We start from the raw sequence: 21,248 nt of genomic DNA, 5'->3' as shown, positions 1-21,248 counted from the left end.
CAAAAACCATGTCTTTGGCAATATGGATTGGTGTGACCTTGTTTGAATTTGAATTCAAACGCAAGATTGGAAAAGTGAAAAGAAGCTGTTTTAATTGCATTGTCAAGCATTCCTAGCAATGTCAGGCAGAGGGTTATTCCCCTTTTTTTGACTGAATTCAAACAGTTTCCTCATGTAGCACTCTTGAAAGTTCCCCTTCAATTGATATTTATTTTGAGGATATTAATGAGCATCTTCTGTTATTTGAATCCATGTTAATTCTTTTTGCTTTACTTTTTTCCCCACAATGTTATTGTAGTCCAGGAGAGTTGTATCAGCCAAATCAAAGAGGAATCTGAAGATGGAAGTCTAGCTGCAGCTAGGACCTGCATGTCTGAGATAGCTGGACCAGGAGATTGAAGATCTTCATCCACTTCATGTATGCAACCGAAAGAAACTGGTGGTTCCCAGTGATTAAGCATCCTGGTGTGGGGAGATTCCTGAGCTATCATGGAACATATGGGAGGTCCTAGTAGCAGACAACGACCAGGTTGAAGTTTGCACTCCCATAATGGAAATACGTTTGTCCATTTGTAAAGGAGAGAACTTTTTTATTTTTGCCAGATGCATGAACCTTCTGCTCAGCCTGCTTTGTAAGAATGAACATTGAGGGCATTTGAACGTATTAACAATTAACTGCCCAGAGCTGCTTAATGAAATATTCTCAGTTTTGACGGTCTACCTTGTATGTATCCTTGAAAAACACATTGCCAGCTGGTATTGGAGCCACGCCAGCAACATCAGGATCATCATAAGTATACATTTTACTACAAGGCTGCTGCCCCTTCGTATTATCTATACATTTTTCTGGTGCTGGTACCAGATCTGATGAAAATACATGAATTAAAAGCATGCTGGATCTGATCAGACTAAATATTTATTCACAAACATATGGAAACACAGTGGAAACATGTGGACTGATTTGTACTGGCTTTGGTGCCAGAAATGAAGCCAGGTTTGAGGTCTCGTGTTAGCTTCAAAACTGCAGAGAAGAAGCCACTCAGGATTTTCCAGACATATAGCATGCAGACCTTGAAAATGCAATTCGGTTTGAATTTTCTGAGCCTATAGCCTTTGGAAATTCAGTACCACAAAGTATTCTTCTGAAACCTGACGTATAAGTGGACATTTGTCACTGATGTTTTTGCTGGGTTCCGAGCAGCAGCACTACTATGTATTGGAATGTTTGCTCATTACTTAAAGTAGCAAGAATCCAGAGTTGCAAAATTCCAATTAAAAATGATATTTGTTTCTTTTAATTCTTATTCAAAAGGATTTACATTGTATTTGAAGATTAACTCTCACTCTTGGACTGCTGGGAGAGGAAAGACAGTTTTGGGAGAATTGTACTGCTCTTACCAAGTAAGCCAGTGGAATTGAGATTTGTGATTTTTTTTTTAATGGACACTGAGATATGGAGTTTATCTGTAACCAGACCTTATGATTGTGAGGGCATTATTCCATGTCTTATACACAAGCCTTTAATTAGCGATGAACAATGCAAGTGCAACCATGGCAGAACTATCATTAAACGTCTTCAATATTTATGGGGGTGTGGGTCTCTTTAATGGTAATGGGGAGGGAATTAGTATTCCAATACTATTCACATTTTGACTTTGAAACTTTTACCTTTATCTGATTAACTACGAAATTAAACAGATATCTGAATGTAAAGATACATTGTGTATTTTATCTTTAAATATGATTGCCTGTGGCATCTTAAATTTAGTTTAAAACAAGAAGCTTTCCTTTTCTTTGGGAAGCTTTAAAGACCTCCAGAACCCATGTAGTTTAGAAAAATCTTAAAGGAAATGCACCTCATGAGGAATTGTTAAACCAGCAGAGCATCTTTAGTACTGAAATTGTTTACTTCAGTAATGTGAAACAAATGAGTGAACTTATTTCAACAATAAGTTTAAACTCCTTGGTTATTCTGTCTGTTCTGAAAGCAAGCTAACAGAACTGCCAGTACGTTTGACCCCGATTCTATATCCAGTGCATATGTTGTGCTTTTCTGATTACACAGATCTACCTGACATGAGCCTTTAAACAGAGTACATTTGCTTCAGTGAAGTTTCATTACAGACGATGTCTAATACATCAGTGTTTGCAAAAGATTGCATTGTTTTATGCAAGTTACCAACAAAAGTGAAATCATTCAAATAAAGCCACTTTTAATCGTAAGTTGCCTCTGGTTCAATATTTTCATTCAGAGACATTGAAAAAAAGTTGCTGTGCTTTGAGTACATTTGATACGATTGTTCTTTATCTTAACATCGTGATCGTATTTTCAACAATTAAGAACTTTGTCAGCTTAGTTTTTCTGATTTGAAAACAACACGCCGGGTCCAAATCTACCTTCAGTGATATGCTTGTGGACATGTGGCAGTTGGTTTTGTTTCAGCTGGGAATTTAAGATAAGGCAATTGATTATTATCAGCCATTAAGGTTTTATTGGTATATGCAAGGGCACTGATAGAAACACGAAATAAATTGTCTAAGCATGCCTCAGTCACAAATCTTATTTTGGTACCGCAAATACATTTGACATGAATTGTTGTTCATGTTCATTAATGAAAGTATGTGTTCAGAACAGCGGTTTATCAGAATTGTCATGAGCAACTAATTTCTCCTTAAGATAGCAAAATCTTTCGAAAATTCTTAACACTGTCAAAGGTGACGTCATAGTATTCTTAACTAAGAATGATGAGTGAAAATCTGAAATAGAAATAAAACTCTGGAATTACATAGTACTTGGTGGCCTCATTCAGATCCTAACTCATGTGCATTTTGTAGTTTGAATTAGACTTTCAAGATTGTCCCATTCTAGAATGATTGGGGTTATTGAAAATAAACTAGCTTCCTTCAAAGCTACATTTGTAATCATATTATTTTGATCCACAAATAGGGTTTTCCTGATCTCAGATGAGAGATTTTCTCATTGTGTTAACATGCCATTTTTCAGATTAATCATTCAGTTGAGGCCCTATCTGTACGAGAGCATACAACAGACTTTGCCTCTTTTTGGAGATAAACAGGGTGATTTTCCTCAGAAACCTGGCCCAATATTTGTTTGGTTAATCCCAACAAAACTAAATAGTCAGAAGCAAAGGTATTTTGGTGCTAATAGGAACATAGAAATTAGGAACAGAAGTAGGCAATTCCTTCAAACCCGCTCTGTCATTTAACATGTTCGTGGCTGATCTTATCCTGGTCTCAACGCCAGTTTCCTGCCTGCTGCCCATAGTTCTTTATCCTGCTTTTCATCAGAAACGTGCCTATTTCTTTCTTGAAGTTGTTGATTGATTCTGCCTTCATTGCACTCTGGGGCAGTGAGTTCCACAAGGTTTCAGATTCAAATCCAATCCAGGGACTTGAGTATAGAAATCAAAGCTGATCCCTTGAGTGCAGTCAAAAGAGAAAATGCTGGAAAATCTCAGCAGGTCTGGCAGCATCTGTAAGGAGAGAAAAGAGCTGACTTTGCGAGTCTAACTGACCCTTTGTCAAAGCTAGATCCAGAATGCTTTTAATTCATGTATTTTCATCAGCTAGGGTCCTAGCTTTGACAAAGGGTCAGTTAGACTCGAAACGTCAGCTCTTTTCTCTCCTTACAGATGCTGCTAGACCAGCTGAGTTTTTCCAGCATTTTCTCTTTTGGTTTCAAATTCCAGCATCCGCAGTAATTTGCTTTTATCCCTTGAGTGCAGTACAATTCCAATGCGCTGTTGTCTCTGCTGGCTCTTGGGTAAGACACTAAATTGAAGTGCCGTCTGGCTGTTTGGATGGTCTCATGGCAGTATTTAAAAGAACAACAGTGCAGTTATTCCTGGTATCCTGCCCAATGTTTGTACCCCAGTCAGGATGGCAATACGGATTACCTGGTCATTGTACTCTGCTGACGCAGGAAAACAAAACTTCCTCAAGCGCCATCGCCAAGTTTTGACATGGTGATAAATGGGGTCTGAAAGGGATACAATTGTATGTTGGCGTATGTTTCCAGTAACGAAAGCAGATCTTTACTTTGCTGCTTTTGAAAAAGCTTACAGCTTGAAAATTGGAGGCTGTGTTTCAAATAACAGTATTTGAAACTTTTAATTCCTTTGTATGGGGCATCCTGACGCTAGTTAAGGCGCTGCAGGGTTCTCTTTGCTCTTGGGTGTTGAATCCTCCTTTTTGAGAAGTTTCAATATAAAACAGATGATGTTGGAAGCACTGGAGATTTTAAAAAAAAACTTGCTGGTTGTAAATTTTGATTAACTCCTGTTTGTTTTTTTTTAAAAATCCATCAAGTAATGACAAATTCATGGCAGGGCCACATTACGTTTTTTTTGTTGATTAACTTTTGAAGTAGCGGGAACCGCCCTTTGACTTTTGGGAAGGCAAGCTGTGTTACATGTGGAAACGTTCAAAGTGAAAGAGCAGTGGCTGTGTCCGTGAGGTGGAGTGCGCCTTTAACAGCCCCGGCCAATGGATAGCAGAAGACGTGATAAGGGTTGGGTTGGGAGGAGAGAGAGAGAGAGGGGTCTGTGTCGGCGATCGGCAGTCGTGCCTGCGGTGGTCACGTGGTGTGGGAGCACTGTGACAGCGCGGAGGGCGGCAGGCAGTGCGCAGGCGCAGCGACGGCTCCTCCCTCCCCACCTTCCCAAGATGGCGCAGGTGCAGGCACGCTTTTACACCGAGGACAGGAGGTAAGATCCGATCCCGGCCTCCGTGGGGGCCGAGTCCAATTCACGGTGCGGCCCGCACGGGAGTGGGAAACACGCCTCGGTCTCTCAGTTTAGTAAAAGTCTCCTCTTCCGCATGTTTTTTTGGGGGGGGGGGGGGGGTTGAGGTTGTGTTCAACTGAATGGGGGCATTACCGCGCGGGCCGCAAAAAATCAGAGATTGGCGGGAGCGGGGGACTGGCCGCATCTGTGGGGAGAGAAAGCAGGGTTCACGTCTCGGGACCAGCGACCCAACGCTCAGCCCGGTCTCCGTTCCAGGTGTGAGACAAGGTTGGCTGACCTCCGCACGGGAAGGACTCGAGTTCTTTTGCAGTAACTCTGTTCTTAATGAGCTAACGCCGTATACGCTCAGGCCCCGGTTCGGGTCTTTCTCCCCACCGATGCTGCCAGAACAGACCCTTGTCTCTTTTTATCAAGAGCAAGTGTCCCGATATGATGGAGAAGAGCAGTTCTTGTCTCTCCTCTTTGTCTGTATTGTACTGAACATCTGTCCCTGTGGAAATCACAGAGCATTGCAATCCCAGCGTATTTTGTACTGAACAGCATTCTCCGTGTACCCGTATATGAAACAGACAGCAGTCCCTGTGTAGACTATGGATAATAGCAGTTCCTGTGCATTGTACAGAGAACAGCTGTCCCTCCACATTTCATTTACTTTACTATTCTAATTAGGGTCTCCCCTGCTAGACAACACGCTGTGCTTCAAGCTATCATCTGGGGATCTGTGATTCATTCCTGGGTCTCCCCACCAAAAAACCCAAGTGTTTGGTAATCTCTTGAGGGCACATCATTTCATCATAGATCACAGAATCCCTACAGTGTGAAAACAGGCCATTAGGCCTAACAGTTACATCAGATTACAACAGGATCTGGACCAGATGGGCCATTGGACTGAGAAGTGGCAGATGGAGTTTAATTCAGATAAATGCGAGGTGCTTGTTGGAATATTGCGTGCAATTCTGGTCTCCTTCCTATTGGAAAGATGTTGTGAAACTTGAAAGGGTTCAGAAAAGATTTACAAGGATGTTGCCAGGGTTGGAGGATCTGAGCTACAGGGAGAGGCTGAACAGGCTGGGGCTGTTTTACCTGGAGCATCGGAGGCTGAGGGGTGACCTTATAGACGTTTACAAAATTGAGGGGCATAGATAGGATAAATAGACAAAGTCTTTCCCCTGGCATCGAGGAGTCCAGAACTAGAGGGCATAGGTTTAGGGTAACAGGGGAAAGATATAAAAGAGACCTAAGGGGCAACTTTTTTATGCAGAGGGTGGTACATGTATGGAATGAGTTGCCAGAGGATGTGGTGCAGGCTGGTGCAATTGTAATATTTAAGAGGCATTTGGATGGGTATATGAATAGGAAGGGTTTGGAGGGATATGGGCCAGGTTGTGGCAGGTGGGACTATATTGGGATATCTGGACGGGTTGGACCGAAGGGTCTGTTTCCATGCTGTACATCTCTATGACTCTAAGTCCACACTGACTTTCCAAAGAGCGATCCACCTCAACCCATTCCCCTACCCTATTACTCTACACTTATCCCTGACAAATGTGCCTAATTCACACATCACTGACCACTATGAGCAATTTAGCACAGCCACTTCACCGAACCTGCACATCTTTGGATTGTGGGAGGAAAGTGGAGCATCTGGAGAAAACCCATGCAGACACCGGGAGAACGTGCAAACTGCACGCAGACAGTAGCCCGAATCAAACCTGGATCCCTGGCACTCTGAAGCAACCGTGCTAATCACTGAGCAACTGTGCCACCCATTTATATTGGGTTTACTCTCTGTATGTGATGTCTGTAATCCATGTAGTCTTTTACTACCGAATAAAAGTTATTACCCACATTCCTCTTGATGACTCTGCCTTAAAATTCTGGGAAGATATCAGTTGGAAGTTGAGCACTATGACGTGGGGTAGGATGAAGTGGCAATTAAAGTGCTAGAGAGAAAGGAACAGAACTAATTAGTTGTGTGTCAACATTAATTTAACTGCTCTTCTGTTACTAACATTTTCATGTTAACTTTATTATTTTAATAGCCACTAACACATTTTCTCCTTACAGCCTCTTCTCTCATTTTTGGTGTTTGCTGTCCACAGCTTCACCTTTAAGTATCTTCTAAGTTCATTAGATTGTTGAAAATTGCTGCTGTTCAATTCAAGGATTATTTCTAATGTGCGTTAGTGTAAGTAAAGGCTGTTGAGAGCTAAGGCAATTCCTGCTTCCCCAGCGCCAGAATAAATAGAATAATTTCAGTGCTGCCATGTGAAAATTCCATAGTGGAGAGCACTGAGACGTTGTGGACAAGTCAGAATCCCTACAGTGTGGAAGCAGGCCATTCAACCCTTTGAGTCCTCACTGACCCTCCGAAGAGCATCCTAACCAGACCATTCATTAACCTTGTAATTCCCCTGGCTAATCCACCAAGCCTACACATCCCTGGACACTATGGGGCAATTTAGCAGAGCCAATACATCTAACCTGCACATCTTTGGACTGTGGGAGGAAACCCATACAGATCTGGGGAGCTGGTGCAAACTCCACATAGACAGATTCTAGAGATTGGAATCAAACCTCTGGCACTGTGAAGCAGAAATGCTCACCACTGAGCCACCATGCAGCCTGTAAGTCCATGTTATTATCTAAAGTACTTCACAATACATGGTATTACTGGACAGTATGATCAGCATCAAGGATTCTGCCCAATTTCATCACCTTAGTCCATGGCCCTTATGATCTGAGATCATTTATCAATTAAAGCATTTATAATCCAGTCACAAAACTAAGAGGGTTTATAGTGTGATTGCTTCATTGTATGTCACCACACCAGAAATCTTTCTACAATAATGATCTTGGAAGTGTGACAATTGAAACTTTTGAGAAAATAAGAACTAGGAGCAGGAGTAGACCATATGCATCACCCAGCCTGCTTGAACATTCAGTACAATTATAGCTGACCTTGAGCTTCAATGCCACTCCACCCACTGCACTGCGTATCTAGACCTTGGTTCCCTAAAACAAGGAATCTGTCACCATCTTAAGCTAAACCGTATACAACAATGGAGAATTCACAACCCTTTGAATAAAGAATTTCAATAATTTATAACCTTTTGAGTGAAGGACCCTCTCCTTATCTCAGATCTCGATGATTGGCCTGTATGCTAACACTGTGCTCCCATGTTCTAAATTCCCCAGCCACAGGAAACAGCCTCTGTCTAACAAATGGTTTAGGAGCAGTAGTAGTTCACATGAGCCTCCTCCACTAATCACTAAGGCCATGGTTAATCGGATTAACCCACAATCCTGCCTTTTCCGATAACCTGTCAGTCTTGCTTAACAGAATCTATCTTTGATCATTGACCTGAGTGTTTCCAGAAACCCCTTCAGAATCTTGCATGTCTCAATATGATCACCTCACATTCTCCTAAACTCCAGAGATTATCGACCCGACTTAGTGCCTTTATTCGCAGAAACCAATCAAGTGAAGCTTTGCTCTAGTTTCCTTCAGCATGAACTACAAAATCTTACAGTGCTTCATGTGTGAACCTCAAAAGCATTATACAATGCAGCAATATACCTTTATTCTTCTACTCCTATCCCCTTGCAATAAAAGCCTTTTAAAGTGTCTTTGGGTTTTTTTTTTCACAACTGAAGTGAACAAACTCAAGCATTCCCACTTTATACTCCATTTGGCACCTGGTTTCCCACTAACTTAATCTGACCATATCTCTTTGCAGCCTGTCACTCTACTTTTCAAGGGTTACAATTCCACTCAGCTCTGTATTGAAAGCACTGTTACTTTTAGTCTCTTTGTTTCATATTACTAATATAGATTGTAATTGGTTGATGCCTCAGCACTGATCTATGCTACATTTGACTGGTCACCACTGGCAAACTGAATGTGTCCCATTTATCTTTACACTTTGTATTCTGTCTATTATCCAAATTCTATACATTCTAATATTTCCCCAAGCCCATAAACTCTCTTTTTGCAGATTAACCTGTTGTGTAGCACCACTTCAGACTGGATGCCTGTGACCAGTGGAGTGCCACAAGGATCAGTGCTGGGTCCACTTCTTTTCATCATGTATATAAATTATTTGGATGTGAGCATAAGAGGTACAGTTAGTATGTTTGCAGATGACACCAAAATTAGAGGTGTAGTGGACAGCGAAGAAGGTTACCTAAGATTACAACGGGATCTTGATCAGATGGGCCAATGGGCTGAGAAGTGGCAAGTGGAGTTTAATTCACATAAATGCGAGGTGCTGCATTTTGGGAAAGCAAATCTTAGCAGGACTTATACTCCCTAGGTAAGGTCCTAGGGAGTGTTGCTAAATAAAGAGACCTTGGAGTGCAGGTTCACAGCTGCTTGAAAGTGGAGTCACAGGTAGATAGGATAGTGAAGAAGGCGTTTGGTGTGCTTTCCTTTATTGGTTAGATATTGAGTACAGCAGTTGGGAGGTCATGTTGTGGCTGTACAGGACATTGATTAGGTCACTGTTGGAATGTTGCGTGCAATTCTGGTCTCCTTCTTGTTGGAAGATGTTGTGAAACTTGAAAGGGTTCGGAAAAGATTTACAAGGATGTTGCCAGGGTTGGAGGATTTGAACTATAGGGAGGGGCTGAACAGACTGGGCCTGTTTTCCCTGGAGTGTCAAGAGGCTAAGGGGTGACCTTATAGAGGTTTACAAAATCATGAGGGGCATGGGTAGGATAAATAGACAAAGTCTTTTCCCTGGAGTGAGAGCCAGAACTAGAGTGCATAGGTTAAGGATGAGATGGGGAAGATATAACAGACCTAAGGGGCATCTTTTCACGCAGAGGGTAGTACATGTATGGAATGAGCTGCCAGAGGCTGGTACAATTGCAATATTTAAAAGACATTTGGATGGGTGTATGAATAGGAAGGGTTGAGTGGGATATGGGCTTGGTGCTGGCAGGTGGGAATAGATTGGATTTGGATATCTGGTCGGCATGGAGGGGTTGGACCGAAGGGTCTGTTTCCGTGCTGTACACCTTTATGACTCTGAATATGTCAGATGTTCATTAGAATTTCAAATATAGAACGTAGAACAGTACAGCACAGAAATGGGCCTTTAAGCCCATCATGTCTCTGCCATCCATTTTAAACTAAACCCATCTGCCTGCTCATGGTTCATCTGCGTATTTACTGTCTGTTCGTGCCTCTCTCTAAATGTCTCTTAAATGTTGCTATCATATCTGCTTCTACCACCTACCCAGGCACATTCCAGACACTTTCCCCGAGGAACAGTTTCATATCTTAACAGTCTTAAAACTTACACAATTATGATCACTATTCTCAAAATACTTACCCATTGAAACTTCAATCACCTGGGCAGATTGAATTCCCAATACAAGGTCTAGTATGGCCTCTTCCCTAGTCAAACTGTCTGTGTATTGTTACAAGAAAGCCTCCTGGATATACCTAACACATTCTGCTTATCTCAGCCCCTGGTACTAAGGTAGTCCCAGTGAATATTGACAAATTTAAAATCACCCACTATAATAACCCTGTTCTTAAATCTTTCCATGATCTGCTTACATATCTGTTTCCTCTATTTCCCTAATGTTCTGCTTGATCCTGTTCTGAAGAAGGGTCAGTGCACATGCTGACCTATTGCTCAGGTTCCCAACCCTCCCGCCGCAATAGTTTAACCTCTCCCAAGTGACAACAGCAAACCTCTCTGCAAGAATATTGATGTTCAGGGTGCAACCTGTCCTCCTCATAGAGGTCCTTCTACCTTGAGAGAGATATGAATGATCCACATAGGTGAAGAACGCTCACTCCACTACCTACCCCAGCTCTTTAGCCATACATTCAACTGGTCTCACTTACATGACTGAAATGATTCTTAAGGCTAAAATTGAAAGCCAAATATTTGGTTTTAGACTTTTAAAAGTCACTAATGACTGTAACCAAAAATATCATTTTGCATTGATGCTAGAGTGTGTCTTTTAAGTTCAATGGAGAGAAAAAGATCCAAGGTTTTGATTGTAGAGTCAGGGGAATGTATCAAAGTGGATGCTGTTTGCAATTGTCAGTGCAGACCAAATGGGCTCCTGTACTGTGCTGTTTAATATTCTGTAAAATGGCTTCATATGGAGAAAGAGGAAGGCAACGTAGACAATGATGTATTCCTTCTGATTTTCTGATTCTTAACAGACATGTTTACAAACAGACATTTTGTCTTGGCTGCGGTTTGTACGTGATACTGGGGCATAAAATAACACTAAGCTTTCAATAATATTGAAACAAGTTGTCTTTATAATATCAAAAAATGTATTTCTATATATAGGTATGAAGTAGATGATACATCATTCTCTGTTCCTGCTGCAGCCGAAGTTAATGACCTCAGTAAAGTCATCAATAAACTACTAGAAGCAAAACATGGTGAGTTACTGCCATTGTGAGTTTGAGACTACCAGGCAGTTGATCCAGTGGATATTTGCCAACTGGTACTTGTTGCAATCAGCCAGGTTGTGATACAAAATCTTTCTGTTTTATGAAATAAATCTTTTGGAGCTCGTTCTGTACAGGTTCAAGTCTAACCCAAGTCTGTCATTTATGGGTTCTCATGATGAGATTCTTGGACCTGGGTCCACAGCACTGTCGGTATAATGGCAGTCTCTGCAGTGCTGATACCTGAAAGATTGACATTGATTCAGTAGCTAGTCTCTAATGTTAGCACTGTGTGCAGGAAACTTTATGCTGTATTTTGCCTCATCAGAACTAACTGATTCGCTGATTTTCAAAAGCAGTATGTAGAAACTGTTCATATTTCCATCACATTGTGTCTGGTCTTCAGTCCTCAAGCATCAATACAGTGTGCTTGACTCCAGTTTCAGAGCTAGGAAGCAAATGTCATTTATGAGCAGTAATCTAAATGTTCCGTGATTTATTTAGGTTAGGGGAGGAGGGTACACAGTCTGTGTCTTTTTTAGTGTGTTCTATACAGTGAAATGATTGAGAGATTGACATGTTCTTTTTTGTTCTTGTAGCTAATCACAAACATGCAGACTTTGACTTCCTCATTAAGGGCCAGTTTTTACGACTGGCACTGGGTAAACATATGGAACTGGAAAACATTTCAACGGTAAGTCACCATAAGCCAGTTTTGTTGGAAATTTAAGCATCACACTCAATCTCTTGGGCTGGGAGAATACAATGTTGTTTTAAGTTCACAAGTGAGGTTTTGTTTTTATGAAAAAAGCAGAAAAACTGTAGTTGGTTAGTGTCCAATTTGAAGAAAACCGTTGATGTTTTTGTTTTGTCCCACATTAGGAAGAAGTGGTTGAGATTGAATATATAGAACGGTACAATGCCCCTCAACCAGAAGAGTGCTTGTTTCATGATGATTGGGTCAGTGCAGTAGAGGCACAGGGAGAATGGTAAGAAGAGTATTGATCATTTTACATTAAGACCCTTGAAAATTGAAACTTGGGCTGGGAAATGTGCTGCTGAATATTTAAATAGCGTTGTTGCTCATTTGTCACCGGGGTTTAAAACATTGTAGAACAGCTTGGTTAATAGTCATTCTATTTTTCAAACCTTTTAATGTTTCTACTGAAGTTCAGTGTGGTTCGAACAATGGTCTTTGATATAATTGATTCATCAATCTTAAGACAATAGACTTATGTATCAGCTACAATAGAGAAACTCACCTTTTATAATAGTACCAGAAGACTGTACCATTTAGTTTAAATCCTATTGGTTGGAAGTTATCCAGAATTGAAATAATGTCCTTTGTTGATGATTTCCCCACCTTTTGCTTGCCCCTTTTTCCATTGCTGCATTCTAGAAAATCCTAGACTCTATTCCTTAAAAGGATACCATGTATGTGAGTGTTTGAGATGAGAGGCGTAACCTGTTTTGTTTCTTTTTAGCATGACCAACTAATGCCATGATGCATGTCAACACCATTCAATATTTCATTGTATGCTTACAGGCCACTGAATTTATCAGGCCAAAAAACCCCAGAAAATGTTGTAAATACTGGCAGGTTTGACAGCATGTGTGGAGAGAGAAACTGAGATGTTAACTCTTTTTCTCTTTCCATAGATACTGTCAGACCTGGGCATTTTCAACTTTTTCTGTTTTATTTCAGATGTCAGAATCTGCAGTACTTTACTGTTATACATTTGTCAGACACACCTGTTTGAAAATAGTGTCCTTTTAGAATACTGTCAAAGTCTATGGGGGCCAAGTCACAGAATACGTTCAAGGAAGAGAGAAATTTTAAAGGCATTAAGGAGTATGGGGAGAAAACACAAATATGGCACTGAGATAGAGTATCAGCCTTGATCATATAGAATAGCGGAACAGACCTGAGGGTCTAAATAGTTTACTGTTCTTAGCTTCTTTCATCAGCTCTGTTCAGTTTTGAGTTATATAGTAACACTCAAAAATTGATGTTTATTTTATACTTTTTAGGATTCTCACAGGATCATATGATAAAGTTGCTCACATTTGGACCTTAGATGGTCAACCACTCGTGGCCCTTCCTGGACACACAGAAGTAGTCAAAGATGTAGCATGGATCAAGAAAGGTGAATGCTTAGACCTAAGTCAAAATAGCCACAGCCACACTTTGGCCATGAGGTGTATTTTTAAGGATTCCAGATCTGCAACTTGTGAAGTTTACTGTATTTTCTGAAATTCTGCAGTCTTATGTTTGTGTGCTGAGAGTCTTGTGTGGCAGTAATGAATATTGAGGCGCAGATGAAAAGTTGTTATTGTTTGACTGAACTACTGGTTGTTGGCTAATGATCATTTTGTCAATTCTACCTGATTTGGCAATTTTTTTTTGTTTAACAGACTATAATCTTGCAGTTAACCACTTGATTGTATCTATCTGTCATTCATGCATAATCTTGGGTGATATTTGATATAATTTATCAAATGTATTATCACTTTTGTATTGGAGTTTGATTTGTGCTTATAATTATACTAAAAAAGCTACTTTCATTGCCTTGTAAAATTGACAACAACCTCTGCATCCACTTGAGATTAAATGTGTGAATTCAGAAGTTGCTGTCAGTGATTCCTGGCTGTACCACTTGGTGTGTTGTGAAAGCTTTGTGAAAGGAAATTGGTTAGAAACCATTGAATTGATGTGATCTTTAATTTTAATTCTGCTATTTTTGTTGAATAAACACAAAGTTACTTTGTTAAGTCTTGTTAAGTCATATGTAACTCTACTTCACAGCACGCTAAGTAATTACATGGAATAATGACTTGTATTTAAACTAATTTTGTATTTGTGCAAAGTAATATTTCTCAATTCAATGATAAAAATTCCATACCTTTTCCAATTTTAAATTGATACTTCAGGTTTCAACATATTCTCCATTTATGTATCAATCCTTATTTTTAAACTCCTGTAAAGTTATAAAACAGGAATGATAGAATGTACTTATTACTTTCTGATTTGTCGTCTGTGAGTATGCTTCATATTAGTCGACTATTTAGCTTGCTTAATGGCAGTTAATGATTAAAGTTTTAACTTCCTTTGAGGTCAGCAGCGAGCTTTGTTGAAGACCATAAATAAGCAATTATGAAGCACATAACTATATATCAAGAAATGGCCTCAGTAGATTGTTAGAGTAAAAAAGATCAACAGGAATCTTTGTTTTAATTGTTTAAATTTTAATGTAATTTAAAATACAGTTAAAGCAAAGCATTCTGAGATTAGGACTATCTATTTCCTCTCCACATTAGTGTGTGGCTGATAATTTAGTTAAATTACATTATTTTTAGGCACAGTAATATTCCTTCTCTGCTTGCTTAGTTTTACCTTCATGTTCACTCAAGCCTTGATAAAATATGTTTGTGCTTTCATAATCAGTGTATTTGGTCAATAAATGTGATGTCTGGCTTTACTTAACTAAATTCTGTTGTTTTTTTTATTAGTTGGTCTGTGCAACTTGCTGCTTAGTGCCTCTCAAGACCAGACTATTATCTTGTGGGAATGGAACTCAGAAAAGAATAAAGTAAGAGCGTTACACTCCTGTCGAGGACATGCTGCAAGTGTAGAGTCAATTGCTGTGGACAATACAAAAACTAAAGTGAGTTCCATAATTGTGAGATCTTAGTTGTTTGCATAAATGATTTTAGTACTTTATCTCAATTTGTGAGCAGCATTTTTATCTGAAAGTAGTTTATATAATTCTGCTCAGTTACCATCAAAACCCAGCAGATAGGAAGCAGCAAATAAGTCAGAAAAGGATGTGTACATTGTAAATTTTGAAGCTGCAAATCCAACATATAGGAGAAAAGATATTTAGCTGTTCTTGCTGTGGTGAATGCTTGCTCCGGTGACTGGATATTAGGTGCACCACTACTAAAATCCTTCCCATAATGAGCACAGTATCACCAACAAAAAAGCAGAAGCATAATTGGAAAAAGTAATCATACTCTGATGAACAAGTAAAGCATCAGTCTTCTATATTTAAGTTAAAACAAGGGAATTTCCTGTGAATATTCATTGATGGATAATATAATTGGAATTGCAATATTATATAATTCCTGACTACTAAAGGACGAGATCATCCTTGGGCCACCATTACTGTGCAGTAATTTGATCATGCTAACTGGATAACTATCACTGACTTAGCATTATCAAAAGTGCTTTAATAGGTAGTAGTAGAGAACATATTATCAGTTCCCAAACTCTCATCTGTCTTTTCTACCTTACTTGAATCGTTCCAAGGAGTTTACATTCCTGAAACAGCTTTTTTTTAAAAAAAAAAGTCAAAAATGATGCCTTCTGTGACAATGGTTTGGACATGCCAGTGTTAGACTGGGGTGTACAAAGTTAAAAATCACACAACACCAGGTTATAGTCCAGGTTTATGTGGAAGCACTAGCTTTTGGAGAACTGCTGCTTCATCAGACAGCCACCTGATGAAGGAGCAGCACGCCGAAAGCTAATCCTTCCAAATAAACCTGTTGGATATAACCTGGTGTTGTGTGATAGTTAATTCTGTGATGATGACAGTATGTCCTTACTCCTACTCCTTCACCAGCCTGTAATCAGGCTAGTTCAGCACAGAGGGGACCTGCATGGCCTTTTCATGTCTGCTCTTCCTGAAAACAATCCATCTTCCTCACTCACCACTTTTGTTCCTATCTCCTGGTAATTATGTTTTATTATCTATTTATCCGACTTCCTTTTGAGTATGCATCGATCAGTTTATCAAGGTAGTGCATTAAAAATCCTCTCCACTTATTGTGCGAGTCATTTTTTTAAATGTTGTATCTGTTTCTTTTACCAGTTATCTTAAATCTATAATCTCTTGTTAGCACACTCTAAACCACTGAAAATCATTTATTATTATTTACACTCTTTTTAGATCCTTAAGACTGAGATGAGAAATTTCATAATTGTGAAATACTGATAATACCCAGAGCACTGTGGATACTTTGTCTTCGATTATTTTCAAGACTTGAATTTGATCGTAAAAGGTCCTGTGATGCAGTGAGATCCCTGCCTTTAGCTAGAAGCTTCAAATTTGAGTCCCACTCTAGTACTTGATAGCCAAATAGATTGAGTGTAAGATTGTAGGTCCTTCCAACGTAGATCAATGGCTCTTCATCAGCCATCTGCAGAAGGCAATAATAAACCACTGCAGCAGATGAAGATTGGACAAACACAGAAATTCATGTTACCAACTCGCTTTCAGGGCATGGTACCTGAAGAGAGAGAAGGGTGGGCCTTTAGAAAGTAGAGGAATAGGTAGAAATGTGAAGATAAGACCGAGATCAGATGTGATTTTTTTTAAATGAGGGAACAGTCTCAAGTGGTATTATGACTTCCTTCTGTTTCCATTTTCTTTATTTTTGTTAAAATATCTGGTACACGGCAATCAACTCAGTTTAACAAGTAATGAAAATTTGCCAATGGCAACATGGATTTAATCTTGAAAAGATGGACATACTAACAGTCACTACAATTAAAGAATTCAAGAAAACTTAGATCAAACACACTTTTTTTGTAAATTGTTACAAGATATACCATGGTAATGGTACAGCCAATTACATAGATGATTGATGATTACATACAGTCAGAGCTGGGGAAAAAAAAGAGGAAGAGATTTGTACACAGGTGAGGTTTGTTTAGTGAGATTAGTGATTTTGATTGTAAAGCATTGATGCCAACAGTTAATAGTGTTAAACAAAAGCAGTCTATTGTCAGATTTTTAACCATTTTCAAACAAGTTCCAAGGGAATACTTTAATATAGAAATGAAATTTATTTCTGTATCCAATATATATTAGCACTTAAACATCTTTTATAGATTAAAAGTGCTGAAGTACTTCTCCCCATAAAGCAGCCCTAATGTATGTAAATTGACAACTTGGTACCATTAAAAGATGCGAGGAGCACATGTTGGAAGATTCACAATTTTTACAACATTTTTACATCAGATAATTAGACAAAGTCATGAAAAGGTTTATATTACATATCTGCTTATACCTTTTGTTGAGCTTGTCAAACTTTGCCTTGGTTTTAACCAGCTTGATAGGCTTTTACCCAGTCTCTGGGCCTGTCATCCAGTAGCTGTTGAGGGTCTACCATCTGGTAGATGGACAACTCATGGTTATCAGTCCTTTCTGTATAACTGATCTTGAGCTGCCATCCCTTATCCTCACATTCCAGACAGCACACCTTGTTGATGTCGACAGACAAGATATTCTTTTGTTTATTCTTGAATCTGTGTGATCTGGGTGTGGTTCAGAGGTGCTTGGGCAACAAGAACTGAAACAGTTCACATGCTGACAATACTTAGGACCTTTGCTTTTCTTGATATGTCTGTTAAAGATTTAGGCTTAGGTGTATAGGGCACAATTATTAAAAAAATTTGTAAATAACTTATAAGTATTCTAAGTTGTGAGGATAGTGATTGACTTCATGAGAAGTATGAAATGATACATTTTGTGAGGGAGGGGAGGCAATAAAATCTAAAGAGAATGAAAGAACAGGGGACTTGGTTTTGGTATAATAGATTTGCACAGAGATATTTGAGAATGGTTGCGTGGGCAGCACGGTGGCACAATGGTTAGCACTGCTGCCTCACAGTGCCAGAGACCTGGGTTCATTTCCCGCCTCAGACGACTCTCTGTGTGGAGTTTGTACATTCTCCCCATGACTGCATGGGTTTCCTCTGGGTGCTCCGGTTTCCTCCCACAATCCAAAAATGTGCAGGTTAGGTGGATTGGCCATGCTAAATTGCCCCTAGTGTTAGGTGAAGGGCTAAATGTAGGGGAATAGGTCTGGGTGGGTTGCGCTTCGGTGGGTCGGTGTGGACTTGTTGGGCCAAAAGGCCTGTTTCCCGACTGTAAATAATCTAAAAATGTATGGGATTGTGGACATTTTGAATAGGGACAAAATGAAAAAAAAAGTAATTTCTGATTAATGTTTTTAATATCCTAGTTCAGCTTAATTCTTGGTGCCACAATTTAAAAAAGGATGTGAAGGCATAACAGAGAAGGTGAAGAAAAGGTTGAGTGTTGTTTCAGAGATGATGGATTTCAGTCAAGTGGATAGTTTGGAGAAGCTGGGATTTTGTCTTCACCTAAAGGAAGGTTGAATGAAGATTTGATAGTGGTGTTCAAAATCATTAGCTGGCTTGTGAGAGCAAATGGAAGATATCTCTTTCCATTGGTGGGAGGATTGAGAACCTGAGAGAACAGTTTTAAGGAAATTGGCAATAGAAGCAATGGCAAGATAAGATAAAATGTGATATGTGATCAGTTTTAGGAGTTGAAATGCATTGTCTGATAAAAGCAAATTCAGTTATGCTTTTTAAAAGGGAATTAGATAAGAAGGATAGGTGGAAAAGCTGAGTTAGAGAAAGAGCCATTGTGGAGACAGTGGTTTCCTTCTGTAACCATTCTTGGCTTTCCCCTACAAATAGTTGGTAATTACCTTGTTAATTAATCCATCCCTTTTTCCAACGCTGATCACACCATCCTTTTCTACTGCTGGTGCTGTTCAGATTGATCTGATGTTCTTAGAATTTCCATTGCTTCATGTCCTGTACTGTCACCTCCAGGTGTAACTCCTCTTCCTCATCTGCATAGTGCTGCTTAACAGCATTATCTATATCTATGGGATAATGAAACCCAACTTTACGTCTACTATGTCTGTTGAATCCTCTATTGCCTATTTGCAAATCTTTGAAAGATAATATGAATTAACTCACGTACGTTTCCAAGTTATCACTATCCAGTCAATCGAGTCATATTCGAATACAGCCAATGTGGTAGGAGGTTCAGTTTTTAAATAGAGTTTAATGTCATGTCATGTCCTAATAATTCAGCCAAAATTCCAAACCTGGTAAGAAGTGAATACCTGTCCAATACGGGCAGAGTGCTGACTTGTACAAAAGCTCTGACTTCTCAGTGCTCAGGTATCCTGGGCAGTTTGAATTCCCAAAGGAGAGTTTGACTGGAGCTTTGCCTTCAAGTTCTTGTCCACTGTCTTCTGTTCTGAGCTTCCAGCTCTTTCTTACAGCTTGCAAGCCAGTGCTTCCCAAACCAGATGAAAGGTTATGACCTGAAATGTCGACTTCCTGTTGGTCTGGGCTGCTTGACCTGCTGGATTTCTTCCAGCTCCACTTTTTATCCACTCTGACTCTCCGGCATCTGCAGTCTTCACTATCTTCAACTTCCCAAACCCTTTGCCTAGCATGATTTTGTGTAACCCCACAGTGAGAATTATGGGGGTTCAGTGCTGAATGTAAAATAACTTACCAGAATTCATTTCTTATATTTTTGTGGAAACAAATTTTTAAAAAAATATTTTTCACTGCTACATATCAAGCAGTATTTCACATACTTTATTTTAGTTTACTTCAAAAACTATTGCCCCATTTAACTGAATGTTCCTCTCATAATAAAGGCTAGCGTTCCATTAACTGCTTTAATTAGTTGCTGTACCTGCAAGCTAATACTCTCAGATTTACATGCTAGATCATCCAGATTTCATTGCATTGCATTTATTAATTTGAACAAAGTTGTTTCGATCAATAAATCATGAGGCTCTATGGATTCTGCTTCAAAGATTTAGATGTCCAAGAAACCTGATTACAATTATGCATTTGATTCATGATAATATGACTGCAACTCTTCTGAGAGATTTGAAATAGAGGCCTTAGAAATCTGGATCCTCGTCAAGCAAAGCTGAGTATTAGCCTTTGTACTATTTGCAACCTATTTATCAGTTGCTACTCACCTCACCAAGTATCAGTTGCCTTCTGGTGTCAATATTAAGCACAGTCTAGATGGAAAACCCTGTAACCGTAATGCCAAAACTGAAATTACTACCATAGATATACATGATCAACAGTTTGGGGAGAACTGAAATGTCATTGTCCACTCTGTAGCAGGTTTGCAAACTGCTTGCAATCTTTTTAATTCAGCCCATTGTCAAAAGTTAACCAAACAAAATTCATACCTTCACACCTGAGATATTCCTGGATGCATGCTCACTACATATTGGGTAAACTCACTTCTGTGATAATTGTAATTAATTTAATATAAGTTAGTTTGCTTGCTGGGAGTTGAGATTTTAGCTTCCAAATAATTTATTTTTAAATTCACTCTGTACAGACATGTTAATCAGTAAGATCTTGGATCTACATTAAACAGGAGTTTCTAATTTTTCTTCTTGGGACAACTTGTCAGAAAGTAATTTTTTTTTAATGTGTGTTTTTACAAAATTGGGACTTGTAAGGGGGGGGGAATTAACTTTTTTTTAATAGACTGAAAGTAATAAACAGTTAATTTTCAAGTTGGCAGGTCTAAATAGGGGAGTGCCACAAGGATCAGTACTTAGACCATAGCTATTTACAGTCTAACATTAGTGACGTGGAGGAAGCATTATATGTTCAAGCTTGCTGATGATACAAGGCTAAAGGGGAAAGGGAGAATTATCCTCTTAGCAAGAATAAAAATGCAGAATATAAATAATGATTTTTTTCAAAAGTTGACAGTCAGTCAAGATTGTCAGTCATAATGAATGCCTCAGAAGATTTGAAAGCCTTATGGCCTACTGATTTATTTCACATATTTTTCCACAGAATCAGGTTAGTGTTGGTCATTGGCAGTGATATTTCATCAGTTCCATAAATCTGAAACAAAAACAGAAATTGCTGGAGAAAGGCAGCAGATCTAGTAGCATCTGTGAAAGGAAAGCAATCTCCATGTTTTGGGTCACTGCTCGAGTTTCTCTGGCAATTTCTGTTTTTGTTTCAGATTTGCAGCATCTGCAGTTATTGATTTTATTTCTCTATAAATCACTGTTTATACCTCAGCTGGAGTATTGTTTGCCATTTTGGGCAGCACATTTAGGAAGAGTCAATAAGTGTAGCACTGGAAAAGCACAGCAGTTAAGACAGCATCCGAGGAGCAGGAGAGTCGATGTTTTGGGCATAAGCCCTTCATCAGGAGTGT

At 39.3% G+C, this 21,248-nt stretch overlaps 2 protein-coding genes across 3 annotated transcripts in view; both read left to right on the top strand.

Moving 5' to 3' along the window:
* Window positions 1-11,175, top strand: part of LOC122551330 (calcium-responsive transcription factor-like) — a 63,158-nt gene extending 51,983 nt beyond the window's left edge. The window contains exon 16 of one of the 2 annotated variants that reach the window (XM_043693057.1): window positions 11,090-11,175. In XM_043693057.1, coding sequence (XP_043548992.1) covers window positions 11,090-11,100 — 11 coding nt within the window. In that variant the 3' untranslated portion in view covers window positions 11,101-11,175. Of the gene's footprint in view, window positions 1-298; window positions 3,467-11,089 lie in introns of those variants that run through there. The other variant, XM_043693055.1, reaches the window with a different exon arrangement.
* wdr12 (WD repeat domain 12) overlaps window positions 4,627-21,248 on the top strand; it is a 32,682-nt gene continuing 16,060 nt past the window's right edge. Inside the window, exons 1-6 of the mRNA XM_043693058.1 lie at window positions 4,627-4,727; window positions 11,090-11,184; window positions 11,793-11,887; window positions 12,076-12,182; window positions 13,225-13,340; window positions 14,704-14,858. Of these exons, the coding sequence (XP_043548993.1) occupies window positions 4,687-4,727; window positions 11,090-11,184; window positions 11,793-11,887; window positions 12,076-12,182; window positions 13,225-13,340; window positions 14,704-14,858 (609 nt within the window). The 5' untranslated portion in view covers window positions 4,627-4,686. The remainder of the gene's footprint in view (window positions 4,728-11,089; window positions 11,185-11,792; window positions 11,888-12,075; window positions 12,183-13,224; window positions 13,341-14,703; window positions 14,859-21,248) is intronic.

Source organism: Chiloscyllium plagiosum, chromosome 7 (genome assembly GCF_004010195.1).
Source record: "Chiloscyllium plagiosum isolate BGI_BamShark_2017 chromosome 7, ASM401019v2, whole genome shotgun sequence".
In the NCBI taxonomy this organism is placed as follows: Eukaryota; Metazoa; Chordata; class Chondrichthyes; order Orectolobiformes; family Hemiscylliidae; genus Chiloscyllium; species Chiloscyllium plagiosum.
This window is presented reverse-complemented; position numbering and strand designations above follow the sequence as displayed.